The sequence below is a fragment of the Aythya ferina genome, assembly GCF_964211825.1.
Source record: "Aythya ferina genome assembly, chromosome: 2".
Lineage (NCBI taxonomy): Eukaryota > Metazoa > Chordata > Aves > Anseriformes > Anatidae > Aythya > Aythya ferina.
Window position 1 is genome coordinate 91,686,733 of NC_140297.1, and position 23,129 is coordinate 91,709,861.

General features: G+C 40.5%; 1 protein-coding gene across 8 annotated transcripts in view; it reads right to left on the reverse strand.

Annotated features, from left to right (window-relative positions):
- The window catches only part of LOC311432288 (uncharacterized protein), a 235,122-nt gene that overhangs the window by 38,021 nt on the left and 173,972 nt on the right, over positions 1–23,129 (reverse strand). For 4 of the 8 annotated variants that reach the window (XR_014689942.1, XR_014689943.1, XR_014689944.1 and 1 more), the window contains exon 1: positions 16–451. Coding sequence is in view for 1 of the 8 variants with exons in the window: in XM_084510550.1 (XP_084366676.1) it covers positions 5,567–5,684 (118 nt within the window). In the remaining 7 variants the exon portion in view is untranslated. Of the gene's footprint in view, positions 1–15; positions 474–5,566; positions 7,191–7,879; positions 8,026–23,129 lie in introns of those variants that run through there. The other 4 variants (XR_014689948.1, XM_084510550.1, XR_014689945.1 and 1 more) reach the window with 4 other exon arrangements.

Genomic DNA, 23,129 nt, shown 5'->3' on the forward strand with positions numbered 1-23,129 from the left:
ATCATTCAAAAGCACCTTTGGCAGCAATAAGCTCATCAGAAACAATTCACCAGCTCATCAATACTCAGCACTCCAAAACAAGCCTTCCCGAAGAGTTTTGCAGGCATCCTTCCCAAGCCCTGGAGAACCACACCCAGAAAATAAGCTAGTTTGTCAGCTATGCTGAGTGCTTCAGAGCAGATTTCAAAACAAAGCACAGATCCCAGACCAACTGCTCCACACAGATTGCTCTTCACAGCCTGAACGCCAGCCATGCGGAGTCACAGCTGCATCGAGGCTTGCCTTTCTACTGGTCGCATCAGGTCCTGCAGCTGCTGATGTTTGCAGTGATTACACCGAGTGAAGAGGAGTAATCCATTACCTTTATCACAACACTTTTGATCATGACAGACAGAAGCACTCTAAACATAGTACATGATTTATTTGCAGCGCTTTCTAATTTAGCCACTGAGACAAGTTAGTTACTGAGACTGAATATCAAGGATATCTCACAGTGATTAGGTCAGCCTAGAGAAAGCAATTTTAATTTCAAGATTGTAAGGCTTTTTGAGGAAAAAAAAAATCAGTGACAATTAAGTCTCTGCTCACTATTTTGCTATTCTTCCTGGATGTCAGGAGAGCACTGCCAATATATGATCACATCAGGGGCTCTCATTGCCTAGTACTGCTGTGTTCCTACCTACCCAGACAGAACAATTAAAGAGTCATTCATGTATAATCACCTAATTCATAACTAATGGCTTGCAGGTTTGCTGGGAACACTTTTATTTTTTTCTCCAGTTCTCACGGGAAAATGGCAATTTTTGAGAGAGAGAGGCGACTGCATGTATGGGTTCAGAATATACGTGTCACTGATGCATGAAGTATTTTCCTTGAACTCTTCCTTCAAAATGTGACTCCTTCTGTCCTGAAATCCCCAAAGATACCTTGCTAGTCCCTTCTTTAAAACTTGCATGGTGGTATTTACAATGTATATTTGCCACATACAGATGTATAAATATATATATATATGTGTGTGTGTGCAAAAGTTAGTGCATCTGAAAATTTTAGCCCAAATCTGAGCTCTTAAAGGTAACTTCAAACTAAGGCTAAATGCCAAGCAATGTTTGAAGCATGACATGTTACATGTTTATAAACCCCTTAGGTTCTCTCAGAAATTTCATCTGCTGTCTAAAGATTTGGCTTGGGCTTTATCAGATTTCAGCAGTTATAACTCAATACCATAAAAATGCCAGTAATTGCTGTGTGTCTATGAACCTGTGTTAACTAATCACTACATGTGCTATTACATCAGTCTATTCTACTGTGAAATGTCTTCTAATTCTCCCTCAAGGAATAAAAGAAAAAAAAAAAAAAAGAGAGAGAGAGAGAGAAAAGACAAGAGCCCTTTCTTCAAATATAGTGGGAATATACTGAGTAAATATGCAGTCAATAATACCACATGGCAGTTTTATCAATGACTTCTTTTGTGCTAGAAAGATTTTTTCAGTTTTGTTTTAAAGACAATTTCTCTACTTTTGCATTTTTGTTACTTCTTATTATTCAATGTATTGCAAAATTTTGTGACTATGACACTGAGGCTGACCTTCAGACCATCCCTTAAATAACTGCACATGACTTCTGGGACCTCAATGCAAATACTTAGTGGAGTGGACTACGTTTACTTTGGAAATCATTGCAATAAGGCACAAAATAGGATTTATTATTATTTTTTATTATTATTATAGGAGGCCAACATTTTAATTTGCCAGCAGTTTCATTTGACTCTATTTAAATGTCCATTCTCCATAAAATACTAATATCTAATGCTGAAACACACACGTAGTGCATACAAACACACGGGCAGGCACTCTCTTTCTCTGAAATACCTAAAGCCTAAAACAGGTTATCTGAATGCAGGAGCAAAGTCATGTATTAGCTCATTAGTCCAGATCACTCTTCCACATAAGAGGAAGGTAACCTCGATCCAACTAAAATTATGCCTCTCCTGTTGTACAATGCCATGGAAGATATTTTTCTTTATTCTGCTTCCCAGAAGTGAAGTTTATGACCCAGAATTTGATGTTTGATGTTGGCCATATAATTTGTCTGCTGTAAAGCTGTTAATGGTAGCAGAATGATCTAATCCTTTAGATCGTGCAAACCATAAGTTTTATGGCATGCTGTAGTGCTGAATTTTGCAGAGTTGTTTCCTTTCATTTGTTTTAAGGATATTTGAATTTCCACTGCATCTGAGTGTAGCTTTTATTTTCCGGGAACCTAAAGCAAGACTTTATCATCCCTGTTTGCCCTGGTGAAGCAAGCTGAGAGCTATCAATAACCATTACAGACCTTTGCTTCTGAAGGAAAACTTCCTGGTTTAGATTCCTCAACAGCTGTGAACATCCTAGAGTTTTCTTCCCATTGCAACTCAAGTCTGCACGTATGCAAGTTAAGCTGTACCTACAACTTTGTTCACTGAACTAAGTCTTTCTAGATTTTGTGTGCTCCCCTAATTTTTCCTGAAGTGGATAGTGATATGCAATGACATCATCTTCAACTCAGTCTGAAAATCACCAACAAAGATTACACAAGAGCAATCCCAGCACGGATCTCTGCATGTCACTGTTAGGTCATCTACATTTTGAAGAACAGCCAATACTTAAAACATTTGATTCTGTGCCAGTCTTTAATTAGGGACAGAAGTCTACCTGTCTAGCATAACTTAAAGTCCCTTTTTCTTACAAATGTCATCAAAACCTCTTAAAAATGTGGATGATACATGCCAGATCTTTGCTTTTGAATATTTTAAATGAAGTCTTCAAACAACTTCAAAGACCAGCTGAGGACTTTACGCAGAAGTGTGTTGTTGGACAGATGATGTAATTTTGTTTTTCTAAGTTTATGTTTCCGTTCTGATTCCTCTGAAATGCTCGCCCTCTGTGTAGGATATTGTGCATTCACCTGTAATTCCCCAGGTTACTCTTGGTTCCATCTTGAAGGTGAGGCTTGTCGGCGACAGTTTTACAGCAACCAGGAAGAACTATTTTAAGGGATACATTGCACGTGTTTGTCAGGAGCTTTCCAGTTTTGGAGCTCAGATCCCTCACGGCTTGTGATGAACACCACCTGGTCCTGGCAGTTCACTAGAATTAAGCTTTGCATGTTGCTCTGTGATTTCCTCCCTTGAGATTTCTCCCCTTCTTAACAGCATACTAAGGATGAGGGTTTCCCTTGGGTGAAATCTCCTTGGGATGAGAATTTCAACACTGGACATCATTAGCCTAGTTTAAATGCTTCTGTCAATTAGCTTTTCTGCAGTCATATCATTTGTCTATAAACTTCCTTTTCTATTTGATCTCTGTACCTAGGGGTCCAAAGAAACAAGTGCAATCCTTCTGCCTCAGACATGTTAATAATTCTTCTGTGCTAACAGTTTCTGTCTCTGCCTTAATTAAGAAAACCTCCTTATGTATAAGCTTATAAGTTTGCGTGGAATTTTACAGTGGGCTTGGAGATAGGGAATGCTTTGCAACTGGATAAATGCACTGATACAGCTTGTACAGACATGTGAAATCTAAAAGAACCAAAAAAGGCCACTACAATAAAGCTGATCTAACTTTCTTGCAGCACAAATGGAGGGTGTCTCTATTCCCTGAGCTCCCTTCTGAATCCATGTTTGGACTCATCCAGAAGTCAGCCCCCCAGGATGCTCACTTCTAGCTCACAGACTTTCCCCCTAGAGTAAAGGGTAGGCTTACAGCAGTGTGAGTATTAAAGAAGATAAACATCCCTTATGCATTTCCAGCAGCACAGGAAAAGGAAAGAAGAAAAAAAGAAAAAGGAAAAAAGGGAAAAGGAAAAGGAAAAGGAAAAGAAAAAGGAAAAGGAAAAGGAAAAGGAAAAGGAAGAGGAAGAGGAAGAGGAAGAGGAAGAGGAAGAGGAAGAGGAAGAGGAAGAGGAAGAGGAAGAGGAAGAGGAAGAGGAAGAGGAAGAGGAAGAGGAAGAGGAAGAGGAAGAGGAAGAGGAAGAGGAAGAGGAAAGAAGGATGCAGAATCTGAAGAAGGTCAGTGTTGCAAAGAGAGGGACATAGCTGACCAGTGGCTGCATATAAAAGTATCCTTTTGTTCAAAGAAGAAAAGCATTGATGGCAAGGCTGGGAAGAAGGAAAATGGAAGGGGTTAAGAACAAGGACATTTGCAGTGGGTTAGAAAGACAGAGGCACACTTTGGCCAGATAGGTCAGCAGGAAAGATAGCCAGCAAAGTGCAGTGTCTACTCAGCTTCACACAAAATATGCTGCATCTTCTTCAAAGATGCAGAAAAATTTGACTACAGACTCTAGAGGAGGCTTTGCCCTAGGTGAAGGAACTTTGTAGCACTGTTTTATCTTCCCCCAGTGATACGAGCATGAGTACTCATGAGCTCCAGTTGGCCCCACTGAGCTCCCGAGTTTCTGAACACTGTGGCTGTGGAAGCCTGTGAGCAAGGCTTGCTGGCTACCAGGAAAACCACCTTCTTCTTCTTCTCAAAAGTCAATTCAGGGGTCACACCAACTTTCTGCAATGACAAGAAGCTTGCTGCCAAGCCCAGATGCTCCCCCAAGTGACCTCGTTGAACTCAAAATGTGACAAAGGGAGTGCTAACTGCCCTGAGCACTGGTCTCCTATCCCAGGAGGAGCCCCTGGGTCACTGCACGTAGACGGGTATGTCTGTGTCCCCTTTCACATTTTACAATCCAATCCACACTCGCTCCTTTTCATCCTTTTCCCTTTGGTACAGTGATTCATGCAATATTCAAAACGATTTCCAAAGCTGCTGAGTTAAATGAATAGTCCACAGTTTACCAAACCCTGACAGGGAAATCAGAGGCAAGCTGATAAAATCAAAGACACATACCAAAGGTGTAAGGGAAACACAGAACCCTCTGTGAGAAAGCACTGTTGAATAAAGAAGGCATTCTAGGAGCAAGATGAACGGCACCCCTAATAGCTAATGGTCTTTTCTACTCTTCATTTTTTTTTTCTTCAATACACCTGAATTAAATCCACTTAGAGCACACACAAAGCTTTCCTCTCCTTTGAACGCCAATGGGACAAAAGTATAAGTGGTTCTGAACTGCAGTTCACACGTGGCACTGACACAGGCATGCGCTTCCCAGGAAGCCCTATTAATACTCACACAGCACACACTGGTAAGCATATTAAGGGGCTCCAACTAGCAGCGTTTCATTCAGCCTCATAATACCCTTTAAGCCCAAGATTAGGTGTCTCCAGTAAGATCCACCTCGCTGTTTCACTCCAGACCCCCTGAACACAGTTTTCAGGGATGTCAAGCACTTGCAGAGTTGGGACAAGTCATTTTAAAACCGGTGCTCTGAGAGCTAAATGACCCAAAAAATCAGGTCTGATGTTTCTGGAGCACTGTTGTCAGCAGCTGTTTTTTTCCTTTTTTTTTTTTTTTTTTTTTTTTTTAACCCAGAGTGCAAAGCAAAATCAAAGGCAGGTTCACAGAGTCCCCAGCTGTGAAACATAAGCTTGAGCCCTTCCCCGTGTGCTGTGCTTCTTACCACATGCCGTGCCTCTTACCTACACTCGCAGCCTGGGGCCCTAGGCAGCCGGTTTGGTTACATGCAACTAAAATCAGATTCTTCCAGAGTGACCACACAAAGGGCAAAATGACGGTCTCTATTTTTCTTTTCTCCATGTAAATGTGTCTGATACGAAGGATGTCTCCCTTCTCTCGGAGACATCGAACTCACTCGAGGCAGGAGAGCCATGGCTGAGCCAGCGCTGAATGCTCCTTGAGCAATAGGGTTTCAATTAAAGCAGCGACAGAGCTTTTGGCTCTCGCAGCAGCAACACATCAGTAGGTCCAAGAACTCCAGATGTTTGTCCAAAGAAATGTCATGGCAACAGCCTCTCTGACACAGCTCCTCTGTGCTGCAGCATGCCTCAGGGGCTGTCGCCAGGACCTCCTCACTGCTGCCACTCCTCTCCCTCCTATCCCCAGAGGGTTGATGCTTTGGCTGACTGGGTCTCTTCTTTCTTCTCAATGCTTCTGAGACTTCTTCATCGCTCCTTCAGCACTGCTGCTGTCCTGTTCCAGGTCTCTGGGTTGCTGCAGGCCACATTTCAGGTATCAGGCTCCTTGCTTGATGATCTCAATACCTCAAATACCAAATTCCTGGGGACTGAGTGTTTTCAGCTGGAAACCTGGGATGCCAGAGATTTTCCTCACCTCAGCAGACCCTTTGCTCACTGAGCAGATGGTACTGCTCAGCATACGATGAGTATGCTTGAGGAGTTTGCCCTCATTTATGTAGTGTCTCACGTCTCTTACTAATCTTGAATTTAGAGTAGGTCACAAAGTTTGTATCACAGGCCTACACCAACGCTTACATCTGAGTCCTCAAAGCCAAGGGGCTTGGTCCCAACTAATATGTGCAGAGGAGAGGACAGGGAATTGTTTGCCACATCTCTTTTGAATAATCTAGCAACACAGTGATACTCAAACTTCAAATTCTTGTGATTTCCCAGTGAGACCTCAGAGAGGGAAATATCTGATTCAGACCAGAAACTGGAACTTCCAGTAAGAGTAACTGATTCACCCTTTGAGCAAACACTTCAGAGAGACTTGGGAATCAAACACGCGGGAATCAAACTTGCAACAGCTACCGTAATGGAAATAGTGTCCTTAGGCATCGTTGACGAGGTGCTGTGTTCCTTTTACAATCTCACAAGATCGTCATCTTTCCAAGTAAAACATCCTAGGGCAGCTTTTTACACTCATTTTCACAGAAAACTCCTCTGGGTCAAACTGGTATCTCACAGGGTTGGGGGGCAGGAAATCAACCCACTGATTGTATCTCTCATGTCTTTCTCGTCTCAAAACAGATGTTGCTCTCTTCCATCTTTTAGCTGCTGCTTTTCAGAGCTGTTCTAGTGTCATGTAGCTGAGCAGACCCAGAGCCTTTGCACACTGGCAGCACAGAGGAAAGCAAAACACTGACACCGAGGTCTCTTCAACAGCAATAATCATGGAGCAAATGGGCACAGTCATTTGGGTGAATAAGTTTTTGAATAGCTACTGCAAGGAGGCTTTTTCAGGTAGCAAGGAAATGCCTCTGAGCCACAAAGCGCCTCTTCTCAGCATCTCTGCTCCTTTCTGTTGGATTTCCATGTAGCCCCAAGGTGGTGCTGGGTACATCCGCTGATATTAATGGGGTGACACAATGTTAGAGATTGTTAATGGAAAAGGTGCACATGAGGTGCACAAATTGCATATTCTAGGCAATAAAAAAGGCACAACTTGGCACCTAATTTGGACCAGCTTGCAGAATAATCTGCTGATACATGAGTATATGCAACTAGCAGAAAAGTCTTTTACAGACTCCATTTCATTTATATATATATATATATATAAACAAATAAACATTTTAAACTTTATAACGACTTGAGTAACAATCATTAGCTATGCCTATGCTTAAAGCCAGGACTACACTTAAGTGATTAAGTGAACATGGACCCCTGTATGTGAAAATCTTAAAATGCCCCATAACCTTTGTGCAGCTTATGCACAATGTACATAATTTTATGCACAATTACTCATCTTATTTCACAAAGAGGAGAAGTGAGGCAGACAAAGGTTTAGAGATGCATCAAGACCAGAACAACCACAGGGCAATAGCTAAAATGTGCAAACCTCAGCTAAAACCAGCACAAATCCACTGAAGGAAGCAGGCTACCTATTTGTCTGCTTAAAATAACCTCCACGAAGAACACATTACAGAATCAAAAATGAAACCATCATCCAGCGGAACAAAAATCTGGAATACAAATGGCTAAAACTGACAGCTGAGGCTTGATTCTTTAGCAATGTCAAATGTCTTCAGATCCTACCTGATTTCTGCTGGATGGTGGTGTTGCAGCACAGAAATGAGGGGATCAGGAAGATCAGAACAGGAAAAATGCAACGCTGACCTCCTAAAGGAGCTGGTTGGATATCTCTGATGGGAGTGAGACAGGCTGTCAGCCTTCTGCATGAGCTGAAGAAAAGGAGTGCAAGTGTCAGAAAAAGCTGTTTCTTCTCATACTTGCTTTAATACACATAGTCCTTAAATCCAGGGTATCTTCTTAGGGAATAGATAGAGAGGTAGAGTTAGTGGCTCCAAGGACACTTCGGGATGATATTTCTTTTTATAGTTAGCTGCTATCCATAAAACTGAACTAGTTAAAATAGAGTTGTATAAAAAAATTTGGATAATCACAAAAGTATGGGATTTTAAAAAATGCTTGTATGGAAAAGAGGTTAAATTATCTCATTCATTTCCCAATTCCCCTGCGACCTCTATCCTCAGCTCCTCTTAACTCACCCCACTTACCTATCCAAACACAGGGCAGACATATCAATTCTCATCATTCTTGGTAAAAAGACAACATTTTCATGTTTGCTGTCAAATAATATCTCATTCCAGCATGATTTCCTGCAAGCTGTGCTAATTCCTCCAGGCTTTCTAATATATGCTAGAAACTTCACTGTTTTATCTTAATTACTATCTCGGTTGGAGTCACCAAGCTGCTATCTTTGATTTTGTTGTCTCCACAAATACAAATAAAAGAGTACTTCAGTGATGCTCTATGACAAACTAGGCAATATGTGCATCTACCTCTTACATAAAGAAGGAAAGAATTAGTAGACAATATCCAGAAAGTATTACTTTGTTAGAAATCAGAGTGGTGGGGCAGAATGACAATGCTACATAAGACTGTACCTACACTCCTGGGATTATATGCAGTTTGCTGGAACATAATAAATAAAAAAATAAGGTCACTGTGGAACAAGTTCACTCACTCTATATTATTGTGAATGACAAGACTATTTTAGTAACTGTTCTTTTAAACCCATATAAATTTTCAGATTTATCTCAATTTGGCTTTATGAAAACTGAAACTTGCAGTGCAAAGATCATTTATAAAAGCTTTAGAAGATGAGCTTTTCAGGCAGGGATTTTGTCACCTTTTTGGGTAATATTCAGGTGTCCCCATCCCCCTTGACAAGAAAAAAAGCTTGAAGACCGCAAACTGGGAATTCTTGGAGGTGTGGCTCCATTTTTCACCTTACCTAATACATATTATTTCTTCGCTATGCTAAACTTTCACCATGACTGCATAATAGAGTCTTACTAATATTGTTCCTGTCTGTGAGTTTGATATGACTTCCCCAAATCGGATGAAACAAACATTTTCCATTGTGATGGACATCAAAATCAAGGATCAGCTCAATGAACTGATCTCAGTGATCATCTCATCAGCTGCGGAGTCCTGCTGGCAGCGTTGTCAGCTCTCACACAATCGTACATGTATAGTTCGGGGAGCAGGGCTATGCCAGCACTCCCTGCTCACAAAGCTGACAACCTACCTCCAGCTTTGCATCATTTCCCTGGATTACTGCTGCTTCTGACACACTCCTGTTACAAGAGCATAGCTCAGTGCCATTAAACAACCAAATGAATGGATTGTGCTATTATTTGTAATTTTTTATCCCCCACACTCCTGCCCCGGGCCAATTATTTAGTCAGCTGGTGAGCCTGTGCCTTGAGCAAGCATCCTGTTGGGTAACCATCTCCTAGCTGTGGGGGACATGTGAGAGCTTCCAACTTGGTTTCCTAGTAATGTTTGAAGTAAAAGCAGTACGGAAAATCCCTGGAAGAAAAGTCTTCCTTAAGCTGAAGACCTTCAATATTGCAAAACCAATATGAAACATTACAAAGGCAGAATGGTGAGTCAGCCCACTTTGACCAAATGTCTGTGACTGCAAAAGGTCTTTCTGTTTTCAGGAGCCTGTTTTTGCGATACTTTTGTGCATATTCTAGTACACGCTGTGCATTTTTCAGGCCACCTAAAATTCTAGAAATGCAACAGTTCTGTTTTCCCACCATGTCTTTAATGACAGTCAAAAGATGCAATTTATGTTTTTATTTGGTAGAGAGTGAAATCACTTTCACTATTAAGCTGTCACTGAAGTCAGTTGGGATTATTACAGAATGATAAATTAGAGATAATTATTATTTTTTTGTTGTTGTTGGATAGTATTCACTTCAAGTACTCCTGCTAGGAGTAAGGGCCAGTTTAAGGAATCCACAAATTCCAAGGGAGGCTTGCCAAAATAGATTTTGTCTTTCTGATAATTTGCTCAATGGAACATTTCTCACTTTAGTATTACTGGGATAATGACAACGACCTGGATTTCAGAGAAGCAAGGTTTGAAAGGATTGGTAATATCTTAATAGACAATGATAAAGTTGAAGGTAGGGGATGAGATTTCAGGGGTACCATCTCGATACTAACCAAAACCTAAATTCCACAATGCTGCTTCTGCAATCTGAGGGACAAACTCTTCTGCCACAGACAGGCAGGGATATCGGATCGGTGAAGAGGATCACTTTGGGAGTCAGCAAAAGTTGTAATGAGAGAGTTGCATCCCTCTGTGATGGATACCATTGCCTGAACAACCTTTCCTTCTGTTCACAGAGAAAAAGAGCTGGCGTCCTACAAAACTCTTGGGTCTACCACTTTGGAGTGGTCTCAGCCAGCTTGTTTGTACTTCAACTTCCCTTTGAAGGAGCTACAAAAGTACATAATACCTCCTTCTGGGAGCTTGGCACTGACCTACAAGCCAGCACCAGCAGGGCTCTGTCACACTTCAGCCTGGAGAAGAGAAGGCTGTGGGGAGACCTTACTCCTACCTTTCAATATGTATAGTGGACTTACAAAAGAGACAGGGAAGGACTTTTTACCACAGCCTGTAGACAGGACAAGGCAACAGTTTTCAAATGAAAGGAGGTAGACTTAGATTGAACATAAGGAAGACATTTTTCGTCATGAGGGTGGTAAGAAACTGGAAAAGGCTGCCCAGAGAAGTTGTAGATGCCCCATTACTGGAGGTGCTCAAAGCTGAGCTGGATGGGGCTTTGATCAACTTGACCTAGTGAAAGGTGTCACCGATCATGGCAAGGGGGTTGGACTAGATGATCTTTAAGTGTCCCTTCCAACCCAAACCACTCTATGATTCTATGATACTCAAATTTTTGTATGCTGCATACACACTTGGTACAGAAATGCATGAAAAAAGCTCTTCATGAGCCAGCCGTGTCTGCTGATCCGCATGGTGACCTGCTTCTCTGGCCCAATGTACTGTACGCTTACGACTTTTATGTTCTGGGCCCTGTTGTTGTCAACTCCACTGTAACACTGCTGGTTCTCCCAGTCATTAGTGTGAGTTTCTTTAATGAGCAAGTAAACAATTTTGTCACATTAACAACATTTTTATAGCATACACAGCTTGTAAAAGCTCATGTTGGAGGAAACAGCCTTCTATCAACCCAATGCTTTCAACACGCAAAAAAAAAAAAAACAACAAAAAACAAAACAGGCTCTGTGGGTTTACTAGAAGGAGTTGCAGTACATTATCTAAGAACTGCTAATTGCAAACTGAGCTCAAGACATAAATCAAAACTTCAAGCTATAATTTTCAATAATGGTATTAAATGAATTAGACTTTTCAACAAAGCTTAGTCACTGCAGCAAGGTAGGAGGTGAGTCCCTCTACCAAATATAACTGGATATTTAATTCTGGTGAGCATTAGCAACTGAGTTTCTGACTTTTGCTATAAACATACATGTCTGTAGCTTCGATTAGTTCAGATTTGTCTGAATTCCAAAGTGAGGGTCCACTCATATTCCCATTTCAATCAACAAGAGAAAACGCAGGCTTGCACCACCGTGTTAAGTTTAAACTTTGAATTCTGAGGAAAGAAAGAGAAAGAAATGTAATTTCAATGCGTGAAGGGTTTTTTTCATGCATCTATAAAACCTGAACAATGCTCTTTTTCATAGCATGAGGAAAAAAGAGCATCTTTGGGATAATCTGTTTTGGTCCACTGCAAAAGCTATACTTCTTCCCCTACCAAGCAAACTCCAAGCTAGTCAAGCTCTTTCTCATCAAGCATCTGCACACTTTCTTGCTCTGACTGACAGCAAACCTCACAACTTCTTGGTTTTGTCCTCAGCTCTGTCATGGTAGATGCATCCACAATAATGCCTGAGTACTATCCTTGCATCTTTCTAATTTTGAGACCTTGAAAAGATGTGGGGGGAAAAAAACCCTCATAGTTTAAACTTCCATAATTAACAATACCTAAATAATAATAATTTCAATGCTTGTTGTTGATAAGAAAATAGAAACTCCAAAATCTATTCTACATGCTTTTCTACACAGATCTTTCAAAAAAAATTTTAGTTTTTGATCAGGAGGATTGAGGCATATCACTCAACATTTCTGCTGCTCATGGCAGAAATCTTATTTACTGAACTTGATTTGCTACTGATGATGATCAAGAGCCAAGTAAAAGGCTAAAGGAATACTTCCATTACATTTTGGATTTTGAGTAAATTTCCCTTTTCTGGTTTCCACAGGGTCAGATGAATGATTTCAGGAAACAATGTCCTAGTGACATTAAAGTTCATATTTAGACTCAGCTAAGTCTCTTTCAGACCACAGGATTTCTTCTTCTTCCTTTTCTAAGCTATTCCTTCCTTCTAGCTACAGCAGCTATTTATTTGTGAGTTACTTTAAATCCCTTCCATTTTATAAGGCACTTCAATTTTGACAGCACTGGAAAAAATGCAGCTTTGCTTTCTAAATTTAGTAGAAGGGGAAGAAAAAAACAGATTGTTTGCTGGTCTCTCTGCTTCTATTCTTCTGTTCCAAACTATTCTCCATAAGTTCCTGTCTATCGCCTTTTGTAAATAACATCTGCTTTTCAAACTCCCTGTCTCCTAATTAGTCTGAATCTTTTGTAAGAGTACAGTATGTATTCAGAAATGTACAAATCAAGTGCTAATGGGTAGTAACATAAATTTCCCACTCAGCATTTACATCAATTTCCACATTAGATGAAAAAAAAAGAAAATTTGCTGGAAAAAAAAAAAAAAGTTTCAAAATTATGCATTTGTATTGATAGTGCCAAATATTTTCAACCTTGAGAAAGTTTTTTTTTCTTTTTTTCTTTCTTTTTTTTTTTTTTTTCAGGTGATATTAATTTATTAATTGTCTTTCTTATCTCTTTTCTAACATACCAACTGGATTGGGAAAAATCTCCTCTCTGTTATAGAGAGCTTCAGCTCACATCCTTTCTTTCTCAAGGGAATGTGTCAACTCCAGGCTACAGAGTAATTCCCACTCAATTGCTTTCTGTTTGCCATAACTATCTAGATATTTCATACAAAACAAAATAGGTCAGACCAGCTCTATCAATAGATATCAAAGGAAGGAAATCTTGAAGTATTTACTTCCTAATTATTAAGGACTTGCTATTATAAGATGGGAGACAAATCTAAACTTTTTGCCTGTGGCAAAATGTGTCTTTGAACCAAAAAATTCCCCCTGTGCAAAGTAAACTTCCCGAACTCCAGATTTCAATGATAAACCTTGAGATCTGAAAAATCCAAACCTAACGGTCTTACTATCAGCTAGATAATTAGCTGAAATAAGCATACTGAACGACGAAAGAGAAAAACTAATGCACTACTTTGATTAAAGCGTAGCTAAGTAAAGTTTTCAGGAACCAACTGGGAACAGAACCATGAGCCAGAGCCATGTCAGAGGGAATTCTACATAGATTCATTTTTGGACATATGTTTTTAAAATGTGTTTTATGAATGACCTGGAGAAATGCTTGAATGTTATCTGTGGGGAAAAGAAAGAAAATGCCTGTACACCAGTTGTTAACAGCCACAAAATCATTGCCAGAACATCCAGCCACTGGATTCCCATGCCTCTAAAATCTGTAGTGAGACGATCTGTATTTTAGGCAAAATCTTGAAAGTTGGAACCAACATAAACACCTATCCCAGTTCTGGTCCCTCAGGTGCATTGGTGTGTCTTGTGACTCTCATGGGAAAAAACAAAACAAAAACCCTCATTCTGAATCTCACCCTTCTGGCTTACTGTCTAACTCTTTGGGAGGCACATAAGCAATGGTGCCAGACACGTACAGAAGCAGGTAAAAGAGAAAGTCAGTACAAATCACATGAAAACAACATCTGTAATGCTAGGTTTCTGACTGTGACTATTCTTTCCTCTGGGAAGGAAGTGTCTGGAGTACCTGGAAAAAAAAAAAAAAAGACAAAAGGTTTGCCAATTTTAGGCAGACAGGGTATTCTCATTCTTCAGCTCTGATAACTGAAAATGAATGAAAAGGCCCCAAAAGCTTAGTTCCTGCCTTATTATGAGTAGCCAGGCCCTCTGACAGGTAATTTCCATAGTAGGGTGATCTCTTGACAGCAAAGCAAAAAAATGGCCAACACCTTTGTCAACCTTTAGCTCTTATTAGTTCAGAGTGTTCCCTAAACCAAATGTAGTTTGTTTACTTTTCAAACCTAAAAAAGGTTCAAAGTGGAAAACTCTACTAAGTATTCACCAAGCTCACTTTAAACCCATAGAAACTCATGTGTTTACAGCAGCTTTCATCAAGTTCACCAGGTCTACTACAAATCAGTTTTCTAATATGGGAGATAATTTGAAGAAAGAACCACAACCAAACCCTTGCTGGCAGGGAAAAGCCCAGGGTAACATTAAGATTAAAAAGGAGAAGCGCAGCCAAAATAGGAGATGGCATCCTGCTGAAAACAGTGGTCATAAGTTCTCAAAACAGCTTTCCTCAACTCCCAATTACAGACAAAGTCAAAGAGAACATGACAACTGGGGGAACTGGCAAGTAAAGAAGGGGATAAACCAGAGAGGTTTCATGTACAATTAGATCATATGAAATGAAGGTCACATCTTGTAATAAAGAATGTTGGATGTACTTAAAAGACAGGAGAATGTGAATCTGAAAAGGACCTAACATTATGAAAGATAATAGACTCAGTGTGGGCTGTTATGGTGCTGCTGGGCTTGAAAGCTGAAGGCATCCCTGAGCAATACAAGCAGAACTCCAGAAAAGGAATAGAAAAATCACATTGCTGGGTGCTTATTTAACAGCTTCTGGAATACCACACCTGGTTCTGGCCTCTGCAGTTCAAAATGGTAATTGAGAAGCTGAAGAGTATTCTGAGACAGACCGGCCAACGCATGGTAAAAGCGCTGGAAAACAGGTGAAAGCAAGACAGCCCAGATGTGGGAGTTACTGCAAAAGAAGGCTAAATGGAAAACTAATCATGGCTTAGACTACGTTTAGGGGAAGAACAAAATTTTGGGACAGAATTTTAAACCTATTAGAAGTTTCTAATAGACACACCTTTCACGTGCTTTTAAGGGAATATTTGCGTGAGGGAAAAAGAGTAATGAACCATTAGAAAAGCTTGCTAAAAGTTGGGACATTTTTCTACCACTAGCAATTCTAGGAACTAAATCAGTTGTTCTAAGAGGACACAATTTAATTTAAAACAAAACAAAAATCACGGATTCAGAGAAATGCTATTGCCTGTGTAATACAAATCATGGTGTATAGTCCCAGTGGTCCCTTCTGGTTTTGTTTTATATGATTCTGAGAGTGCAATGAAAACAATTGGAAGATGCCAAGAAATCTTGTTAGATTTCTTAAATTCTCATCCTCGCCAGTCTGATAGCAAAGTTTGACACTGGAATAGAAATCATTCACCTGCAGTGTTGCAATTTGGTATTTCTTTGCCTCCCATTTTGCATCTTTCTCAGTCTCTACAGCTTGAGTTCAGATCACCTCCCTGCTCACAGAAGTTTCTAGCTGAGTCAGTTACCAATTTCACCCAAACTGTGCTATTTCCATCTCCATTTGTCATGTTTACGGTAACATGTTTACTACTTAACGTTCATACAAAGCTTGGAAGATGGAAAGTGCTCTCTAACTGCTAAACGTTGTCATTTATGCAGTTCCTAAAACCTGTGAGGCAGGAAATACAGGCTAAATCTACAGGCTGAACTCATAGCTGGTGCAGAGGTAGGGAAGGCAGCTTGAAATGGCTGCCTTCCAGTGAGAGGCAGCTCAACAGGTACATCCTCTGTGTCTACCTAACATAGCCAAAGGCAGGGTTTCACCCCGTATCTACTGCTTTGGGGCAAAAAAGCAGCTGTGTAGGCAGTACTTTAATGCAAACCATGCTGCCAAAAGGTCTGCCCAGAGCCCCATTGCCATGTGGCCTGCACCTGTGACTGGGCCCCTGCAGGCTACAGGCCCACCTGAGGCACACCTCAGGCACCTGGACCAGTGCTGTTGGCCACATGTATGGTGCCATAAATGTAAAACACATTCCTTTTTAGTTGAAGAAAGAATGAAGGATGTCTGTGCACTGTGGTGTATTAAATAATAGTGATGGATCTTGATTACTTGAAGGACCTCTAATGAATTTCTGTATTGGCAATGCTTGAGTTAAGAGGTTGGTCAAGAGATTAACTCCTGCTCCTTTGTTGTTGCTCAGCATTTCTGTTCTAATTTCCATGAGACAGGCAATGTTCCAGGAATTGAAAACTTAAAGAGAGAAAAAAAAAATCAGAAATAGCTATTTTCATTACCATGACCTCCTTCCTGCACTAGTTGACAGGAGCTACTGAAATGCAGAAGACTAATTGAGGGGAAAAAGAGTTCTGCTGTCTAAAAGATACCTACGTTGCTCCAATATAATCCTCCTGATCTATTTAAATTGCTTCTCTCCTTAGCCTCCTTCTCCATTTTGTCTGCTCATTCATTTTGAATTTCCTTCTGATCCATTTTCCTCTTCTGCTGCTGACTGAAGACTTCTAACTCTTACTCAAGAGTTTGATATTTTCTGATATTTCCTGTGCCTAAAACCAACTTTTCCTCTAGTTTTCTGAAGAAAAAATAACCTAATCTTTTGTCAGCTGCCAAGCTTGGACTAAAAGACAAGCTGTATGCTGAACCTCTTTGTATGCACTTTTTATTACAGAAGCATACATCAACCCAGGGATGACAAGTGAAGCGGTTTCAACTGGCACATTTTCATTCTACGTTACTGAAGTACTTACATCCTGCCTCTGAGTATATATTACTCTATACAGGCTATGTCTATAATATACACTTGCAGTGTAAGCACCCAGACTATAATTTTTAAACAGTGGTTGAAATCCTCAGTCACTGATATGGTTTTGGCAACACACTGTCTTTCATTTTTCATATCACTAACTCTGTTTGACTTAAATGCTTTCAATTTTAAAAACCGTTTTCTCATGAGTTCAATAGTTACATTTCAGGCATCTCCTGCACCACCAAAATTGAAGTGTGAAATCTCATCAAGATCCAGGAAATCTGTCTAGATACACAATGTAATGATGAGCACTTAAAAACTGTTCAGCTAATAGAAATAGACAGGTGAAAAGTTAGATGAGGTTCAGACTCCACCGTTCCTAATCGAACCTCTGACTGCAGGGACGGGCTGGTACCTGCTGTCACAACATGTTCCTTAAAGGACAACTCAGGATTGTGGCAACAATGAACAGCTAAACTTTCTAAACTAAGGTTACCACTTCTTGGTTTCTAAGGCTGCACTGACCTCATAAGACGCAGGCTATCAACCCTGTAGTTTCCAACATATCTGTTAGCTGTAATGGTCTGCAGTTTTGCAAGGAGCTCTTAAGGTAAACTCAGCCTGGGCCAAAGACTCCCCAGGTTTTAGGCAGTCTCAAAGGACATGGCCTCTCTGGGCACAAAGCACAGGTGCACTCTGGTCAGTCGCTCAGGAGATGTAACCACCTTCCTTTTCCATATCCTGCATATCCCAATTGTAGTGTCGGTGCCTCCGTCTTTCAGTTATCTTAGCCTTACTTCCCACATCTTTGCTTTACAAAAGAAATGCACCAAACATAAATGACCCAATACATCAAGCCACTTGGAATCATAGACCCATCAATGTTGGAAAAGCCCTCCAAGATCATCTGGTCCAACCATCACCCTGCCACCAATGTCACCCACTAAACCATGTCCCTAAGCACCATGTCCAACCTTTTCTTGAACCCCCAAGGGATGGTGAATCCACCACCTCCCTGAGCAATCCGTTCTAATGCCTCTAACTGCTCTCTCTGAGAAGAAATGTCTCCTAAACTTAATAAGACCTTGACTTGGTGCACATGGGCATCTCCATTACGATTCTGCACCAGACCCCATGCAGGCACTGCTGTAGAATGAAGATGGATGCTGGAGAGAATCACAGCCTTGCCCAGCAATCCCCACACCATGACAAAAACACTGAGAGTAGCAGCATGGGGGCAACAGTGTACAGAACAGTTTAGCAAATCCTAATATACATAGTGGTGGAGTGATTTGTTTTATTTTGGTTAATTTTTTAACTTTTTATTTGTTTGTTTGCTTGCTGATATGAGCATTATTATTACAAGGCTAGTTTACAAGTGGTGGCTTAAACGTTTGGTTCACTGTGTTCCAAAGCTTTATCTTTTAAAGATAAAAAAAGAATAGCTATATATCTTCTGACCATGTTTGAAGGATATATATATATTTTTTTTTTAAGTCCGTACAGTACAGAACTTGACTGTGAAAAGAGAAGTTAGGGAAAACAACCTCTGAAAAGGTTTTCTATGGCAGAATTAAGAACAAGAAAAATCTACTTCTACTCAGTTGTTCTTAATGGGGCGCCTGGTGAGTCAGTGTATTTGGAAGTCCTTCTAGGTTACAGCATCTTGTCTACTTTCATGTTTTGATCCTACTTTGATTCAGCTTTCTTTAGATATAAACACTGTAAACTTGAAAGTCAACCTGAGATCAAGCTCTGATGACAGCAGTGTATACATTATGAAAGAATAATGAAGCCATGTGTTACTACACTGTCAGATGTAAGCTGAGGGCTTAGATGGTCATGCTCCTGCTCCTTGTGCAGCCTTGAAGGCTAAAAGAAGGGCAAGACCTCGCAGAACACAAGTCGCAGCTCAGAACTGAGATCTGATAAAAGTACAATGTGGAAAGCAGAATAAAAATCCATTACCGCTACTAAAAGGTTCAGTAAGGAGTTGTAACTCAAGGAACTAGAAACACTATTTCTGGAATGACAAAACCCAAAAAACTCCAATGGGGGGAAGGTTCTTAAAATGAACTAAACGGTTACTTCTTGTCCCGCAAGAATTAGAAGGAAATCAGATCCATTCATTTGGAAGCAGCTACTACTGTAAAGGAGCTTTTTTTTTTTTTTTTCTTTTTTGAAAACCCAAGTCACACTAATCAATCCCAGATATGGTACAGAAAAAAAAATATTCTAAACTCTTTCCATATGGTTCTCTCTGTAAACAGCAATATTTTTGAAACAACTTTTGTATAAAGAATTCCAGAAAATGAGCAGAGTAGTCTGAAATTAGTTTCTATAATGCACTTCTCAGAATTATTTAAACCATGTGGAAGTACTGGTCTTTTGGTTAAACATGATTCTTGAAACTGATATTGAGTTTTATACCTGAAATGGTTCTTGGTGATTTTCAAACCGTTTTACTTTAGCTTGCTTCACCATTTCTGTCTCTGAGTTACAGACCCTTGGAGCACATTTTTTCTTCAAGACTAACCATAGCTGGAGCAGACAGTGTAAAATTCCCAATTCAGAAATGTCTCAGGAAGTGGAGATTTAACTTCAAAACAAAGTTTTAATGGCCTACAGGGTGCATTTATACACCCTGTTACATAAAGTACTCTAAGAATCTGAGCATCATTCATACTTGTTCAGACAAAATTTGTAGCTGACATTAAACTACAATTGGTCTAAATAAGCTCACCCGATACCAGCACTATTTTTAAGAATGCTTAATAGCCACTGTCACACATCCCATAAAGCCTCAAGTCCTCCCTGATTAGACTTGCAGAAATTTGCATGCATGTTCTGCAGTCAAAGGAAAATATCTATAGGTCAGTTATTCAGCGACCTTAAGTCACAGTTGCAAAATGCTTTGAGGTTTGAGTCCTTCCTGCTTCAGGAATTAAATTCTTTTGTGAATTCATAAATAACTAAGGTACCCAGGAGGTTTATGCAATATTTACCTTATTTAAATAGACCAGAAGGTACAATTTGTTTCAAGCCTGCCTATTTTGCCTGTGCTCAAAGTCCAACAGCAGACAGCTCTGCCTCCCTCACCCTTGTGTGCACAGTTCAGAAGGGCACTGTGCCAAACAACCTCCCAAAGCAGGCTGTCTGGACCAGGTGGGCCAGCTAGCTGGGTCTGCTCTTCGGCTCTGGATGCTCTCTGTAGATTGAAAGATCAGAGACTCTTTCATACTGCTATTTCAGGTAGGCCATTGCTGTAATTGCCATCAGGGAAATGTCGTAATCTCAAGTGGGAGAGGATATAAATAATCTTGAATGGCTTGTGAAGTATCCAGGAGTCGATTTGTCTATTAAGACATGAACTGTGCTGTGAGCCACACGTAAGCAAAACTTGTTCAGTTGCTCATGAATTGCTAAGGATTTTTCTCTCTCTTAAAGGTGATACCATCACTAAGAATAGGCCATATTATCACTTTTTATACCATGCTGTAAAAAAACTAATCTACTTATATCAAAGGGCAGACACTTTACTGTGCAACCTGCCTCAATTCAAATTCAAAAGCTCAAGATCCAAATACAGTCTGAGGCCTATAAGTGACAATGTTTAAGGTTTACCACATTTCAAAAAAACTTTTTTACCATCTTCCTTCTGTGTGTCTTCTTATACAGAGATATTCCTAAAGTTACTGTTCAGATGTAAGGTGTATCGGATGTAAGGGTTACTGGTTTTCCTGTGCCACCACTGGGATCAGACAAGACAATCCAGACACTACTCTGCCTTCTGAGAGACTGTGAGGTGCACTACTAGACATGCAGGAAATTATTATGTTTTGGCACCAGGGAAGACCAGAGATGGCATCAGCCTGCACAAACAGCCTCTCAAGTGCAGCTGAGTGTTTGAGGGGCTCATACCCAACCTGTCAGGGCTGCATTCAGGTACAGAGACTACAGGCAGTAGGAAAGACTTGGGAAGATCCCAGGAAGATCTGGGAGAAGTGCAGCAGCCTCACAAAGCACAGCCAAGGAAGCACAGAAATAACCAGCAGCAAATTGCCACAGACTGCACTAACTCAGGATCACAGGAAAGGAACAAGAAGGAGATGAAGATATGAGAAGGTTCTTACACAATCTCTGCTCTGAAAGAAAATTCAAAGTCACAATGAATACAAAAAGACTCAAGTTCAAAGTCACAATGAATACAAAAAGGCTCAAAACCAGGCTGAATCTCAATGGGCATGTTTTGCAGGGTCACAAGCCTGTCCCTTGCACCTCTACCAGACACTGGGCCAACTCGTGCAGCTCTTCTTGCCCCTTTCCAGTCAAGTGACCAAAACTGAGTACTGTTTTCTGCTATTGCTGTGCTAAGAAGCACAGCAGACAGAAAGGAAAAACATTCTCAGTTGCAAAATTCCCTCCTTAGTCATAGGTATGAGAAAATGCTTCACTGCAGACAGGAAAAGTGAACACCCATTCTCCTCCCTTTCACCCCCTCCTGGGATACTGGGTTCAGTAAATGGAAATACCAGGGGAGTGTCTTCTTAGAATTTAAATGGCATGCTGTTACAGGGAATTGAAAAAAAAAAGAACAAGATTTCACACATTTTCTCACTGTCTGCATTGTTTTCACTTTTGGTTGCAACATGTATGCTCTTCATAGCTCTAAGGAGATATGCAGTATATCCAGTACCTCAAAGCCCTAATTATTGACACACTGTGCTCCCAGTATCTCCGTCTTGGTACATAAAACCCAAGTAGCAGGCCAAATTCTTCCCTTGCTCACACTGATACAACTGTTCCTGTCTTAAAAGTCAGTGGGAGCCATGTTCAATTTGCTCTGCCTTCATGTAAAGTTTTATGTCTTTTTTAAGCACACATTTTATTACTAGGTCTCTTATTTCCATCTGCTCACACCGACTCACACAAAAAGTCTCTCTTTAGGGCATTCTATAAACAAACTAACGAGATGAATGCAAATTTTACAGCAGCCGCTCCTTCTGCCACAGCCTTCTCGGTGCAAAGGCCTGTATGCACAGAAGCAATAGGCAAAGCTGTGCTGCTTCCGAGATGGAGCTGCGGAATTTGTTGATTTAGAAAACACTCAGGTTTCTTCTGAGAGAAGCACAATGAAAATGATGATTATTATTTCAACTATACTCACAAATACATGCTTTTCTAATTAAAATCTTAGTGACGAGAGGTAGCCCTCTGATGGTACCATGCATCTTTCTGTAGCAGCTCCTCAGGGACAGCCCTACCTGTGTTACTGAGCCAGGTACTGGCAGTTTCTGATCCACACTACCCAGCTTTTCCAACCACTTACAGAGCTCCTCTCTCGCAAGGCCTGTGACTCCCCTCATTTCCACACCACCTTGAATTCTGCTGAGGTCTCCTTTGCAGGGAGTGCAGAGGAATGAATGGACCACAGGTGGCCAGCAATGAAGTTCCAGGAATTGCTGGTCACCAGACTCTCAGCAGAGGTAAAAAGCTGCAAGCAGGGAAGGTAGTGTTTAGGAGGATTCACCTGAGGTGCAGTATGCTCTCACTTGCTCTTGGCTTGTGACATCCACATGTTGCCACTCGTTAAGAGAAGCAGCCACCGGCACTAATGAGGTGCCCTCAGTAATCCACAATTCCCTTTCTTCAGCACAACAATACCCTTTGACCTAAAGGTTCCTTGTTTGGCAGAATGTTTAAGGTATAAGCAAACAGATCATTTTCACTTTTTTTTTTTTTTTTTATATTGCTAATCTGAACAGCATAAAAAAGCAAGTAGTAAACAGGTAACTAATTACGTTCTTCCTTGGAAGAACAATGGCAACAGCACGACCTTTTTATGAGGCATGTGCTTTTAAACTGATGACTCCACTTTCTGATTTTTTACTTGCCCTTCCTTCTTCGGCTTTTAAGACAGAATTGAAGAAATGCTGGAATTAATTATCTCCACAGCAATATTCATCAAAGCACTCCTGCTTCTATGGAAGCCAGAGATGAAAAGTTACTAGGCAAATCTAAAGGAAAAGTGCACCCATTGGATTCTTGCAAGCAGGCTAAATGTTCACAGGATAAAATGAATAAAACTGGAACGTTTCTTTCAAAAAGTATTTTCTCTCAGCTGATGTCT